Source organism: Drosophila willistoni, assembly GCF_018902025.1.
Source record: "Drosophila willistoni isolate 14030-0811.24 chromosome 2L unlocalized genomic scaffold, UCI_dwil_1.1 Seg168, whole genome shotgun sequence".
Taxonomy (NCBI): Eukaryota; Metazoa; Arthropoda; class Insecta; order Diptera; family Drosophilidae; genus Drosophila; species Drosophila willistoni.
Genome location: NW_025814047.1, coordinates 2,322,516 through 2,336,864, shown reverse-complemented (window position 1 = coordinate 2,336,864; position 14,349 = coordinate 2,322,516). Strand labels below are relative to the sequence as shown.

Below are 14,349 nucleotides of genomic sequence, written 5' to 3'. Positions count from 1 at the left end.
GTTAAGTTTAAAAAATAATATTGTTACCTCCGTTACTTAAAATTCAAATTGCACCAAGGTGGGACCGGGTTTGGAAATCGTCACAAAATGTCGCAAGGTGAGGAGGGGGTTAAATCAAATATTACCTATATAGTGGCAAAAATAATGTAAATCATTCAATCAATAGAAGAATATGTCGAACCTGAAGAATATGAGGAATATGTCACAATTAAATTCACGGAAAATATGATTAAAGGACTGCCCCAAATAAAGTGATCGTTTGATCAATTTGTCGGTTGTTTGATTGAATGTTTTCAATTCAAACTTATAAAAGTATTAAGTTAGTTAAGCTGAAGCTGAAGTGGCAGATGGGGGAAGTGTATAAAGGACCTGCTTCTAGAACAGCTTTTGGAGTTCTATATTACCTCTTTAGATCCAGCGTTGTCATCACAGGCAACATCTTCGCCAGCTTAAAAGATGGAAGGTTTCGCCCAAAAACATATTTTCCCTTTACAATTTACCAAATATCAATGTTATTTGCCTGGATTGTCACAAATCTTGTGCTTGTGTCACTAAAAACTGAATACTGAAGAGTTTGTTTTATCTGTTATTCAACAGGAAAAACAAAAATTCGGTGTTTTGTGTGAAAAAATTGTAAATGCACATATTTTCAATACTCTTATAGCATTAAAAGTTTGTAAAACTAAGATTCATTTTAAGATATGTACAAAATAATAATAAATACGTTTAAACTTTCTTTCCCATATGCAGGGATCCGGACTTCCTGTGGTGGCTTCGGTCCCGTCAGATTTGCGTTTTATGGTTTGAAACACCAACATCATGCATTAAAGCGACAACACAAACATCGCAAGATAACACCGGACCCCTCGGATGGCTATCGGACCTTTGCCGATATGGCAAAGGTGCCAGCTTGTGGATCACTCATTTGAAAATTGGCCCTTCAGTCGTCCGCGACTGATTGCGATGTCCATCCCGACGCATGTGGCCACTGCTCTGACGTGATGTAAATAAATTGAACTCTTTAAATGAAATGATTACGAAAAATAGAAAGTGGGATCGCATTTAATGGTAATTTACGACTATATTCACTTTTATTTCTCCAAACTAAGGAGGCGGATCGGGCGATTTCACTAAATGCGACTCCCACGTTCTCGGGTTGAACCGAACTCCAACATCAAACATTTGAAGGACAACACACATAGCGTTCATATGCGCAAACAATGTGGTTTTTATTTTAATTAAATTTCAAAGTGTCTAAAAGAGTACTAAAAACTATTTTAAAAAATTACGAAATTGGTTACATTTTATAATTACGTATACGCAATGTTGTCTCATCTGTGTTTTAATCCAAGCTAATCAATCATTTATAGTATAAATTTTATACCAAGCTTTAACTCTTAACACAGAAATTAGGCTTTATGTCAAAAAATCGGTTGTTGGCCCCAATTTGCCGTATAGGAACTGGCCTTTCCAACGATTCTTCAAAAGTTCGTTAAACGATTTCTCCATTAAGTTAACGGAAAATGTTCAAATCGTTTAAATTTAAATTTGTATTTCATTTATAAGTTAGCTTGCCTGGATCCGTCCCACTAGAAATGTCGTACTATCAAATCTGGGAAAATATGCCAAGCGCCAGGAAAAACCAACTTTGAAAAGGGATGTTCCCGGTTTCTTTCAATGAACTGAATTTTGCCCAAATATGTGTTTGCTGAATAAAATACTGAGTTTCTTATATTTCTTAGTTCCCGATATTTGGTTTTGAAATTGCTCACGAAATAAATTTTGCCCAAATTTACAAATTAGTGTGTTTTAGCGATAAAATAGTACCAATCTAATTATTAACAATCATGAAGTACCAGGTGGTCCGATTTAGTTATGGTGTTTTCCGGCTGTCTTCGGCACTTCAAAGGTTTTCTATGTACATTCTCCTCCTATTTCCTATTTACATATATACAGACATATTCGTGTTTTTTCAATCGTAATCTTAGTCTTAAGTGTTTCGGTTCGTAAATACGAGCGATTGAAAAGTTTCCATGAGATTCCGATTATTGGTCGATTGTATACCAGGTCAGTATTCGAATAACAAAAGTAATCATGATCAAGCATCAAAGAGAATGATGTTGGAAATAGTGAATGGGAAAGACTGCTTTCAGGGTTCTAATGACAAATCATTTTATAGTTATTCATTACGGCACGGTTTTTTGAAGGACCGATTACCTATTTTCAATGATAAATCATTATTTTGATTTCAAAAGTTCGAATAATGGATCGATTAAAAACTTCTATGACAAAGCGTTTTATCGATGATTTTTATTTTTTCCAAGTTAACACTACGGATCAGTAACTTTAGCTTCTGTGACAATGCAGTTTATATGATGTTATTAAAAGAACTTGATCAAATAAATGAACAAACACAAGCCTCCACCTTATTAGTCTGAAGCGTGCGGAATATTAGGCTTACCATGTATTCAAGTGCTACTATCGGTGCAACTCAAGTTAAAGTGGCAAGGGTTCAGAATTCTTTCAACCTTTTAATTTGTCTAATAAACTCTCTTTGTGAGGCATTGCTGCTTATTGCGGCCGGTTTGGGTGCCATTTACCTGTGGTTCCAGCGCAATCACAGTTATTGGCAGCGCAAAGGCTTACCTTATACACCGCCGACACCGATTATAGGCAACACAAAGGCAGTATTCAAGTTGGAGAACTCATTTGGTTTGCATTTATTCGAGATTTACAATGATCCTCGAATGAAGAAGTAGTGGGAATGTATTCGATCAATAAATCTGGTTTGGTCATACGTGATCTAGAGTTGGTTCAAGGATTTCAATCATTTCCACAATCGATATGGCCAAAGCGATCCACATGGCGATCCTTTGGCTTCGAATAACTTGGTCTTTGGAAATCAAGGAGGTGTGCTTGCAGCTTGCAGAATCCGGACGCAGAGTTCCGTTATCATGGAAGGAAACTGTTCACTTTTACGTTATCCCAGAAGTGAAGCCTGGTGGAATCTCCTTGAACTTCATATTAAAATTACGCATTGAATAAATACAAAATTCAAATTGATATGTTTATTAAAATGTTTTTGTAAAGCAGTTACAAGTTAATAGATTAGATTAGGTAAATCGATGATCAAGATAAGTTCTCGGCTAAATTTGGTTTAGATGGAATAATTCACTTACAGATTACAATTGAGGCCACATAAACCCAGTCAAGTGAATCTGATTGCCAGACGTTGAACCTAAAGATCGTTTGTTGACTCATTTGTGGAAGTGCGACCGGGAAAAGGGAATTGGAGATTGAGACGTGGGACAATTGGTTATTATTTTTGTTTTGATTTTTCTCCCAACTGATCAGTCACGCAAATTGCCTATCAAATTGCATTCCAAGATGTACGAGGTGGGTGACAGCGAAATGTTCTCTCTCCGAATTTAAAATAACAAAACACGCAAGTCCCTGGAGTTAGTAGCACAACAGTTGTCAACGATCCAACTCCGATCCAATATCTATACGCGTCGCTCAAACTCTCTTCCTCTATTTTTAAATTTCTCACACTCGGGTAAGTTCTACACGCCCAAAGGATTCCGTACAAGTTTCAAATGTATGCCACCTTGAGCCTGCAATATAATTGCTTTGGTGTCCAGTTTCATACGTCCTTGGGTTCGTTCCGAGGTGGTCACCAAATGATTGCGTAGCAAATAAACTAGTCCAACTTTGGCTTGAAGAAAGCCAAAACGCTCACCTATACAACCATGGGGTCCCAGGCCAAAGGGCATATAAGTGTAGGGTGTATTCAATTTGCGATTTGTGGGCGAGAATCGTTCTGGGAGAAATTTACGTGGTTGCGGATAGTACTAAAAATTGGGGGAAAATTAGAAAACAAAATCATTTTCCATTTACCGCTTACCTGAGGATCCATGTGCAAAGCGTAGGCTGGAATATAGATGGGCATGCCCCTCGGAACACGAAAACTGTGATATGGAGCCAAAGAGTATGCTTCATCGCTGGTACACTCCCGATCCAGAAACGGAAGTGGTGGATACATACGCAATACTTCGTACAGGATCATTTGCAGGTACTCCAATGATTCGATCATTTGCTGTGTTACCTGTCCTTTACTCTCGATGAGAGCCTTTTTGATTTCATCTCGCAAGCGTTCTTGGATTTCCAAGTTTTTGGCTAGTTCATATAGGGCAAAGGACATTGTAGAGGAGGAGGACTCAAAGCCGGCGGTAAAGAATAGAACAGCCTGGGCCACTAGTATGTCGCCCTCAAATACAAACTGATTGCCATTCTTTCCAGTGTCCTTTGCCTGCTGTGTGCTCCTCTTGAACTCTATGAGTATATCGATTAGATCATTGCGTGTTTGCTTGGAACGCTCCCGCTCGGCCATTACATAGTTTATGGTTTTCCGTAGGAATTCGGTTGGTTCTTTGGGAACCACCTTGAAGCCAAATAATGGCACTAGGTGTGGCAAAAAGAACACCAAAGTGAATTCCGCTGCTCGTTTTAAACTGAATTCAAAGACTGCTCGGCCATGGCGACGGAATTCACTATCCGGCACGCTGAAGCTATTCGCCTGAACACCATAGGCCACTGTTGCGATCACATCTGTGGTGAATAGGGCACATAGTTCCTTGGCCTCCACATCGAAACTACGCATCCGCTCATTGTGCAACGGCTGCTGACGCAAATGGGCGTCCAAATTACGTCCAACCTCATCGATAAGTGGAAACATATGCTTCAGTTTGGTACTGGTAAAGAATGGCGATAGCTTCAGACGCACTTCCTTCCACTGTGGCTGCTTCAGGAAGAAAATATTCTGAGATCCCAGAGGATCGCCCTTGTAATCGGAATTGGAGTAACGGTTTCCAAACTGGCAAAAGTCCTTGATCATTATCTTCTTAATTAGGTCGGGTTCCCGCAAAAGTATAGCGGGCTTATGGAACACATGAATGCCAACAAAGGGCTGATCAACGGCATCTGGATGATTGTAGAGATCACTTATGAAATCCGCTGGACTACTCTTCATGCTCAATAATCCTGATAAGTTGCCCACCAGCCAGTGAGGACGTAGTTCCCTTACTCCTTGTCGCAACCAGTATCCATAATGACGTTGCAGGAAAAAGTATATTGAGATTACCACGATTAGGATCGATGGCAGGAATATTCCGAGCTCCATGTTCAACACGCGCGATACACTAGAGAACTGACTGTGACCAGCCACTCGGAATGACTTAAATATGAGAGCAAAAAATTAGAGTTCAGGGTTCAACCAAATGTTTGAATAGAGGAACATTATTTGTAATGTAAATTGGGATACTTTTTATGCAAAACAAAACAAAGATCTTCTATAGAAGATCATTTAAACTGAATTCAAGGTTAGGATCCCACTCACACTTGATAATAAATGAAGATTCCATTTGAATTATAATAACATGCCAAAACTTTTTTCTTTTTTTCCATCAGGCCATCATGGTCGAATTCTGGTGTTCCTTGGTGCTGCTCGTTCTACTCATCTTTTTTTCCGGCAGCTATTTTTGGTTAAGAAAACAATATAGTTATTTTGAGGATCACCGGATACCTTATTTATCCACTTCAGTCTGGTCCCCGTTGGGTCATTTACGTCAATTGTTATTTTTGCGAATCTCCTTTGCCGATCTATTTCGCAATATTTATGCTGATCCCAAACTTGATGACGATGCTAAGGTCGTTGGCTTCTTCATATTCCAAACACCAGCACTGATGATCCGAGATCCCGAATTGATACGCCTTATACTCATCAAGAACTTCAACAGTTTTCTTAATCGCTATGAGGCGGCGGCGGGAACTGATAATGATGCCATGGGTTCGTTGACTCTGCCCCTGGCAAAGTATCACAACTGGAGGGATAGCCGCCAATGCATGTCAACACTATTCGCCAGTGGACCCATGAAACAGCGTATGTATCCACTAATGCTGAAGGTGGCCAACGATTTGGAAGACTATCTGGAAAAGCGAGTGACGGTGGGAGGACTCACTTTACCTTTAAGTGAGATGTGTCAGCTGTATACCACAGATCTAACCGGAACACTATTCTACAGTCTGGATGTCGGTGGTTTACGTAGTGGTCATTCACAACTTCGGCAAATAACCAAGGAATTATTTTCACCAAATATTCAGAAGGTGTTTCACTTTATGGCCATTTTCTTTTTGCCCACATGGACTAAAGTTCTTGGAGCAAAGGTTTTTACTGAGGACTATGCCAATTTCATGAAGCATCTGGTTAAAAATCCGCATCTGAAACATCAGGGTGATCTTATAGATCAATTGGCGAAAATGAAGCAAAATCGACCCCCTACACATTATTGCCAACATGAGGATTTCATTGCTTCCCAGGCGGGTATTATTCTCTTGGCCGGCTTTGAGACTTCGTCATCTCTTTTGGCCTTTACACTGTATGAGCTGGCCAAGCAAACGAATCTTCAGGAGCGTTTAAGACATGAACTGCATCAAGCATTCGCACCAGATTTTTCATATTTATCGTATGAGACGCTTGTAAATTTACCTTATCTAAAAATGGTTTGCTTGGAAGCTTTGCGTCTCTATCCAGCTGCCGCATTTATCAATAGAGAATGCACGGTGGACAGCAATCAAAATGGTTTCTCTTTGAAGCCTCATTTGGATTTTGTGGTGCCCCCAGGAATGCCAGCCTACATTTCCATACTCGGTTTGCAGCGCGATAAAAAGGTAAGATCGATAACAAATCTATATTCTATCATGATATATTGTGCAACTTACAGTACTGGCCCGAACCCGATCGTTTTGATCCGGAGCGCTTTTCCTCCGATTCCTTGGCCAACATTTTGCCTATGACTTATATTCCATTTGGAGCTGGACCACATGGTTGCATAGGAAGTCGCCTGGGACTGTTGCAACTAAAAATGGGTTTGGCTCATATTTTGCGTCTGTATCGTGTGGAGACTTGTGATCAAACAGTGTCTAAGATAGAGTTCAATGCGAAAACTTTTATGTTGGAGGCTAAGGATGAGATATACCTAAGATTCGTAAGGGATGCACCCTAGGAAGTTTGGCACACATATTTTTGTTATCGGCTGTGACGTTAATCAATTAATCTTTATGTACAAAATAGAGCAAGCAAATGGATACAAATCGAATCATACTTATAGTCATAATATTACAATTTATATTTCAGTTTTTTACAATTTTGATTTGTGGTAATCATAGAATCTTAGAACTTTGAAAAAAATGTCACTGAGCGGGCTGAGCGGATGCAAACGTTCATCTTCGTGTCTATCAAGGATCTTTTGATTTGCATTTGACTTGGATCCATATGACAACTTAGTTTCAAATCCATTATCCTTTCATGTTAGAAAAATATGATTTTGAAATAATTTAAGTACCAAATTGGGATTAAATGTTAATTGCTTGGATGTATTTTTACAACCATTTCCAGGAATATATTTTGGGTATACACACGTTAAAATGGCATACAGAATAGAATGCCAGTTAAATTTTCAATTAAACATTCTGTCTTTTTATTCACTCAATGTCCTGCCCAAATACCATGTACATTTTCATGACTTATTGGCTAGCATCCAACTTGCCGAGCTTATCCTCAATGTCCTTGATGCGACAACGCACTTCGGGGGCCGAGTCCCGTTGAAATTTCTCCAGATTCAATTCAAAGTTTAGCCTAACCAAATCCAGATGCTGTTGATCGTTGGGCACACTGAGACGCTTGATGAGCATCAATATAATGTTGAGCGCCTCCTTTTTCAGACCAGTGTGTGGCACGCCAGCGGCCATAGTGACAGCGGCAAGAATATCATTGCAAATCTTCTGGACAATGTCCTCTTGGTTAAGGATTGCAGGCATCGGCTGATCTGTCTTAATCTTCTTCTCTTGGTTGGGCAAGGAATCTTCAAAAATGTGTAGACGCTCGACGTACTTGCACAGGGCAGCCATCAGACTTACTTGAACTGGGCGAGTGCTCTCCGCCAATATTTTCGAGCAGTTCTCGGCAAGGATGAGTTGATATTTATATTGTGTTTCAATGGCATGTTTTGGCCACGATTTACCCAATGTTTCCCAAACAACTTCCTTAAGTTTGTTTAGAGTTTGAGCCCGCTTGTTCCGCTCGTCAGCACTTAGGTCTTTGCTGGAGTTCGACCCATCGTCTCCATCATCGTCATCATCTTCATGCAGTTCCTTCTTTTCGAGTAGGTTCCATATCATGTTGTAAACCTCTTCGAATCGGTCTGCCTCTAGTTGCTCGAGTATGTCACCTAGAGCAGCCAAAGCTAAGGTGCGATAAGTGGGCTCTCGTTTACGTGCTTCTCGCAATGCAGCATCGATGATACTCGGGGAAATCTCATGCTTCGGATTCAAATTTTTACAGAGAGCAGCTAGCGCTTGTAGCAGTCGTTCCTTACCCTGGAAAGTTCGTCCTTGGAGGCCTGTGAGTAACAGCTTGATAAGGCGCACTCTCTCAGCCTCATCCAAACTGCTGGCTAGACGTGTAGCAATCGTTTGTATGGCATTGGCTGCCTGAGATTTACGTGACCAACTGACATCGGTCAATGAAGCCTCCAATTTGGTAATTATAACATTCAAATTAAGGCGTATGCCCGCATCACCTGGACAAATGTCGTTCCAAAGATCCTTCCACAATTCCACATTGGCCTTGGAGTTTTCGTCCATGCCTTCCTCATGCATAGCAAAGAATACTAATGGTATCATGCTGTCCATGTAATCCTTAAGCAACTCGTGATGGCGCTTGTTAATTGATTGGATGGTCAGGGCAATGGAACGATTGTTTGGCTGCTCTGTATAGAGTTCATCCAATTTGGCAAACAAATTCTTAATGGATTGTTCCTGAAAAAAAGAAGAATGTTGAGAGGTTTACATTAATACGGATTAACTATTCTTCTCTGCGTTAACTAATATTATAAAAGCCTTTGTAGTAGAAGTATACAAATCTTATTCCTAAAATAGACTACAAGATACCTTGCTTGATAGGAAAATTAATTCTTGTTTCAATTGGTAGAAATTTGTAGTTCCAACAAAAATATGAATTGTTGAAGCACTAACAAAATAAATGTACTAATTACTTAGCAATTTTTCCATCCTTAAAAAGTTTTGCAACTGATTTTTTAAGACAATTCCAATACGGATAACATATGCTTACCTTAGCCAAACCAAGTAGATGACCAATGGCCGTGGCATTGTACTTTCTAACAGTGGCATTGCGATCCTTGATACCGACAAAGCAGGCACGAATATATTTGCCGACCACCGGGGACATTTCCTTGCCAAGGCGTATGCTGACCAGACACACAAAATGAGCACAACCAATTTTGGTGCCCAAATTTACACTGGATTTCATTAACTCCAGCACTTCTGGGGTCATTTTCTCCAGTTCAGGATAATCTATGAAGCGTACACATTTATTGATCGTCTCCATGGTGTGATGTGATTTTGCGGCTTCGGCACGCAGCGTGTCTATGGCTTCCTGGGCCTCGTGATCAGCTCCAAGTCGGGTTGAGACGTATGATAATTTTGTGTTCTCCAATTCGCCAGTTGCTCGCAACAGGCATGGGATTAGCGTAACCAAATGCGGCGCTATCAACGCTCCCGATGAGTCTATCATGTCGGAAATGGTCTTGATGCTCACTTTTCGGATATCGCTAACCTTGTGGCCCACCCCGGTCTCCAACAAAAAGGGTAGTATAGATGTGGACACGGCTGTGCCAGATTTGCCATGCTCCGAGGACGATGCAATCACACATAATTTACCCAAGAATGAGGCAGTGCCATGTGCTGTCATGCGGGTTCCTTCGTGAATGTCATCCATGACGCGGAATAGTTGTACCCAGAGTTCTTTTAACTCCGGTTCGGGTACATCATCGTCTACATCCATTTTGTGGGGATCAGGTGTAGTGCCACCGCTGGATTTTGGTCGTAAACGGTCTTCCGAACGCAGTCTTAAACCATTGGGTCGCTTCAGAAGGTCTCTTACAGCCAGACAGCATGCAATACGAACACGCCATTCCTTGAAGGTGAGATTATCCAACAATTCCCTCAGAATTTCCCAATAATATTGCTCCGTTGTCTCCTTGGAATCGGTGACAATCGTATCCCATATCGAGATCATTGAGTTTTGAATTTTTGGCGTCGGATCGTATTTGTAGCGATACAGCCGTGGAATAATCTTGCCCAAATAAGGCTGCATTTTTTGTTTGGATTCGGCGGAGAGTGTTTTCAGTCCAAAGGCCGCTCCTAGTTTACTGGTCCAGGCTGCATTATGATTAGCCAGCTGCATAAACTGATAGATCATGTCCGGCTGATTAAGATCCGAGGCAAGAGAGCAGAGTTCCTTGTAGGTTGTGATGTTGCCGCCAGTTGGCGTTTTTCCCAGCATTCCTTCGGCAAAGAGTTCGGTGTCGCCAGTAACCTGATTAACTTTGCGTTTGCCTCCAATCAGCTGATCCAAAAGAGAATTGGCTAAATCAGTTTGACTGCCAGCATCGGAGAGAGCGTAGACCAGACCTAGACCTCTTGAGGCTACATCCTGCACAAATTCTGTGGAAGGGGATTCAATTAGAGAGATGTGTTTTCGGCAAGCATTCTTCCCACTTACCACTATCATCGGAAAGTAACTCTGTGAAGGCAAACTGCAGCAATTGTTTCTTATTGTGCACCGCTGGACGATGGCTGCAGTGTTTGACAACCGCCAATAGCCACACCGAAATGGCTTGCCGTGAATTAGGATTTGGTTCGGTGACCAGAGCTATTAAAGAATTCAAAAACTGCTCAAAGTCGGCATTCGTGCAATGGGGATTATTGAAATTTTCACTCGGAATTCCCTTATTCACGTCATATCCACACAGAGTATTGACAATGGCCTCTGATATTGCTATATTAAGTGCCGCATCCTTTTGTACTTTGGCCAAGGTGAGAAATTTCTGAAGATTTCGTTTGGTGAAATGATCTCCATCACCTATGGCCAAATATCCCAAGCATTTGGCTGATTCTTCGCGGATTTTTTGACGTGCCGAAGTGCTACGCAGCAATTGAAAGACTACACCAAATATAATCAGTTTGGTTGATGACTCAATGCTGCGATACTCCTCCTCGTCATCATCTGCAATTGTGTTGGAACTGTCACTGGTGTTGGAGCTAGGTAATTGTATTTCCACCTGCACATTGGGTATCTCAACAGTCTTTCCAATCATCGAGATGCATTTAACTGCGGCTGACACCAGAAGCCATTGCGATTCACACAGAGATTTAGCTACGGATACAATGCATAATTAAAATGGATACGAAAGGCAATTGTTTTAACTACTAACCAATAAATTTAATAGCATCGACAAACTGTGGCCATTCGGCATAGTCCTTTGGTTTTGACGTTGCATCCTTCTTTTGTGTTAACTGCAAGCTGATCTTTCGATTCAATGTGTGTCCCAGCACAAGGAGTAACCCATGCTTATGTTCCAGAGATGACTGAGACAGCTTGCGCAGGCATTCACTCACTTCCTCATTTAGTTTATCATCGGGGAGTCCATAGGCCCATAGAATACCATAGACCTGGGCCACATTATTGCGCATTGTCTCAGAAACATCTTTCAGCGAGTTGCCCAGCGGTTCTAGTAAATGCAGCTGCTTAGATGCAAACAATTGTGGTGCAGCATTTAACAGATCATAGAGACCAAGTAAATTGGATTCAGCTAAATGAGAGATATGCAAAGAATGACAAATTGACCAACTGGTTATAAGTGTAAACTTACTTCTTTTAGCCTCGACACTGCGTTGAACAAATTGCACATACTGATGAATGGGATTATTCTCGTCCTCTTCGTAGTTCAAACTGATATATTTGCTCAACTTTTGGGTATGCTTCTCATCACCAGGGGCACCTACTATATCGGCAGAATACCACAAGCATAGCCTTAGATAGTCGAGCAACTCTTCGTAGACGTCCAGGGTAAAGGGTAATTTGGTTTTGCCCACAACCACAACTCCTCCACCAGAAGTACTCTTCTTTAGACGTTTCTGAGCCATTTCATGAACATGCGACATCATAACCGAAAAACTGGGCAATACTACACGACGTTGTTCCATGGACAAATGATTGAAATCGGCAATGGATTCGCTCAAGTGGCGTGTTCCACGTTGCTCAATGGATGAAATGAAACTATAGTTGACATGATCCTTTTTCGAAGTTCCATACAAATACGAGGTAACATTCTCTCTCAATGAGTTTCGTTCACCGGCAATAAGCAGGAGTAGATATCGAGCAGGAGCATAATATTCTGGATAGCAACTTGTTAGAAAAACACTCGTTACATTTTGGACAATTTGAATTTTTGACTCTGCATTGTCCAACAGCATGGCCAGCAATAGATGTTGCTGCCCATCCAGTTGTACCTCCCACGAATCGGCAGTCTGTTCGTCATCCACATCCATTGATGCTTCGGCTTTCTCTTTGGTTTTCCAGGCAAATGCTGGTGCCATAGAGACCAAAGCCTCGCGTATAGATGAATGCAAGTCTGGGGCACAGTTGGCTAAGTTTTGAAAATAGCCCAACACAAGTTTAAGATCCTGACTGACATCCTGGGGGAAACTACGTGCATGTTGAGCCAATGCCGAGTAGGCGGCATTCTGCACATCGTTCGGCTCCGATGAGTCGCCACGTCCAATAACCTTGGTAATGCCCGTCAGAATTACCTTCGACACCTTGGACACCAATTCCCGAGGTCCGCTATTAGAAGTTCAAATATGAAAATTGGTTTCAACAGGATGTCAAACAGGCAAACTTACTCTTTTAGGACAAGTTCCACAAACTGTAGGGCCAAGACTTTGCACTTTTGATTCGTATTTGTTCCAAATAACGTATCGAATATCACTTGTAGACCTTTGGACACATTGATGCTTTTGCCGCGGCACCTAATTAGATGCTGCAAAAGTTTCTGGCGCACTCGGGCACAACATGGTCGAGTCTGGCGTTCTGTTAAGCTATTCTGGTTACCAATGTAAAGGGTGTACAATGGAGCGGTCACAACTGGCTGTTGAAAATCCAGCATAGTGCAAACTTTGCTCAATTCTGTGATAGCTGGCGTAGCTACGCTGAAGCGGGTGTCCGCTGAGGCCAGCACCAATAATATAAAGCTTTCCACTTCCGTAAAAACTCCGGCACAAAGGAAACGTACAATGCCCTTCTTAACTTTTTCCAATTCCTCGGCTCTCCAATTGTTGGCAATGATGCGCTTAAAACTATAAGGACTTAGGCCAGGTGGCACATCTTGATCCTGTGTTACACCATAGGGCAGGAGTAACACATCTTGCAGTAGTGATAGAAAATTCGAACTGACTCCTGGCTTATCCTGGAGATTGAGAAGCTTATTTCGCTGCGCCGGATCTTCGGGTATTTTGAGGTCACCCAAAATGGGCAGCAACAGACCGAACAGCTTGTCTTGATAGTTATCCATCTTGGTCTCACAGCCCACCACTTTGGCAGCCAAGGCCGCCTGCTGCTCCAATTGCAGACGTGGATATCCCATGGTAATAAAAATAATGGCGAAGTTTTTAAGAAATGTTGTACTATCGGGTAGAGCATACTGATCCAGGAGTGCCTCCACCGGTACTTGAATTTGACCCCGTGAAGTCAATCGCCGTTTAATATGGGTCAACACTTCTACAACCTAAAAAAAAGGAATACATTCACCAATCTCTGCCGAATCATGATTCACAACTTGTCACTTGCCTTTGTTCTAACCACATTGTGAGGCGAATTAATTTTTAGAATGACTGGTGTCAGAAATTTACTCACTGCTGCTTCTAATTTCTCATCGGTGTCTGCATTACCCAGTCGCAGCAGCACTCGCTCCAGAAGCTCTGCAAATAGATAAAAAGGAGCACAGCCAAACACAAAAAATGCCAAATGAATATAATATCCTCATTTCAATCAACAATTTGTTCCCAAATATAATGCTATAGAGACCATAATCAGAATATTACCAATTTCAGCATTTGCTCCGGTGTCCATTGTTTTGTTTGCTTGCTAAAAAAGTGTAGTTTATAGCATCAGCATCGATAAAAATTGCAGTGTATCTTCAAAGTTTTCGCACGTGTAAATTAAAAAATGCTATACGCTATCTATAATAAATATACTAAAATATCCAAAAAATGTTAATATTCTTTGTGTTTTGATAAAACTTATACGAAATTTCAATGACTGTGCAAAATTTTATTTTTCGCTATTCGTTTGTAGAAACATTTTTGGCATCACTGTGCGGAAGAGTTATCGATAGACTTGATATGCTTTCGATTTTAGTACTGATCAGCTGA

The 14,349-nt window shown here is 41.2% G+C and overlaps 3 protein-coding genes across 3 annotated transcripts; 1 reads left to right on the top strand and 2 right to left on the bottom strand.

The window, feature by feature from the left end:
* Positions 1-3,087: 3,087 nt before the first annotated feature.
* Cyp6g2 (cytochrome P450 6g2) lies at positions 3,088-5,179 on the bottom strand. The gene is made up of 2 exons (NM_001364534.1): positions 3,905-5,179; positions 3,088-3,851 (listed from the first exon to the last, which is right to left on the bottom strand). Exons 1-2 carry the CDS (start codon positions 5,177-5,179, stop codon positions 3,564-3,566), a joined length of 1,563 nt encoding a protein of 520 aa, NP_001351463.1. The 3' UTR covers positions 3,088-3,563.
* Positions 5,180-5,472: 293 nt separating this feature from the next.
* Positions 5,473-7,062, top strand: Cyp6t3 (cytochrome P450 Cyp6t3). The gene is made up of 2 exons (NM_001364535.1): positions 5,473-6,726; positions 6,780-7,062. Exons 1-2 carry the CDS (start codon positions 5,473-5,475, stop codon positions 7,059-7,061), a joined length of 1,536 nt encoding a protein of 511 aa, NP_001351464.1. The 3' UTR covers position 7,062.
* A 449-nt stretch (positions 7,063-7,511) lies between these two features.
* Positions 7,512-14,264, bottom strand: LOC6643418 (proteasome-associated protein ECM29 homolog). The gene is made up of 8 exons (XM_002066057.4): positions 14,020-14,264; positions 13,766-13,896; positions 12,823-13,703; positions 11,790-12,763; positions 11,352-11,729; positions 10,640-11,293; positions 9,188-10,581; positions 7,512-8,874 (listed from the first exon to the last, which is right to left on the bottom strand). Exons 1-8 carry the CDS (start codon positions 14,045-14,047, stop codon positions 7,582-7,584), a joined length of 5,733 nt encoding a protein of 1,910 aa, XP_002066093.1. The 5' UTR covers positions 14,048-14,264; the 3' UTR covers positions 7,512-7,581.
* Between the last annotated feature and the right edge of the window lie 85 nt (positions 14,265-14,349).

What these genes read in the sequence shown, in the direction of transcription:
- Cyp6g2 (NM_001364534.1), bottom strand. Translation starts at nt 5,179, where the DNA reads ATGGAGCTCGGAATATTCCTGCCATCGATCCTAATCGTGGTAATCTCA. An exon ending in CTTTGCACATGGATCCTCAG is followed by an intron (nt 3,852 to 3,904) that starts GTAAGCGGTAAA and finishes CCCAATTTTTAG; the next exon opens with TACTATCCGCAACCACGTAA.
- Cyp6t3 (NM_001364535.1), top strand. Translation starts at nt 5,473, where the DNA reads ATGGTCGAATTCTGGTGTTCCTTGGTGCTGCTCGTTCTACTCATCTTT. An exon ending in GTTTGCAGCGCGATAAAAAG is followed by an intron (nt 6,727 to 6,779) that starts GTAAGATCGATA and finishes TGCAACTTACAG; the next exon opens with TACTGGCCCGAACCCGATCG.
- LOC6643418 (XM_002066057.4), bottom strand. Translation starts at nt 14,047, where the DNA reads ATGGACACCGGAGCAAATGCTGAAATTG. An exon ending in CAGTGTCGAGGCTAAAAGAA is followed by an intron (nt 11,730 to 11,789) that starts GTAAGTTTACAC and finishes TCTCTCATTTAG; the next exon opens with CTGAATCCAATTTACTTGGT. An exon ending in GTTACTTTCCGATGATAGTG is followed by an intron (nt 10,582 to 10,639) that starts GTAAGTGGGAAG and finishes CCCCTTCCACAG; the next exon opens with AATTTGTGCAGGATGTAGCC.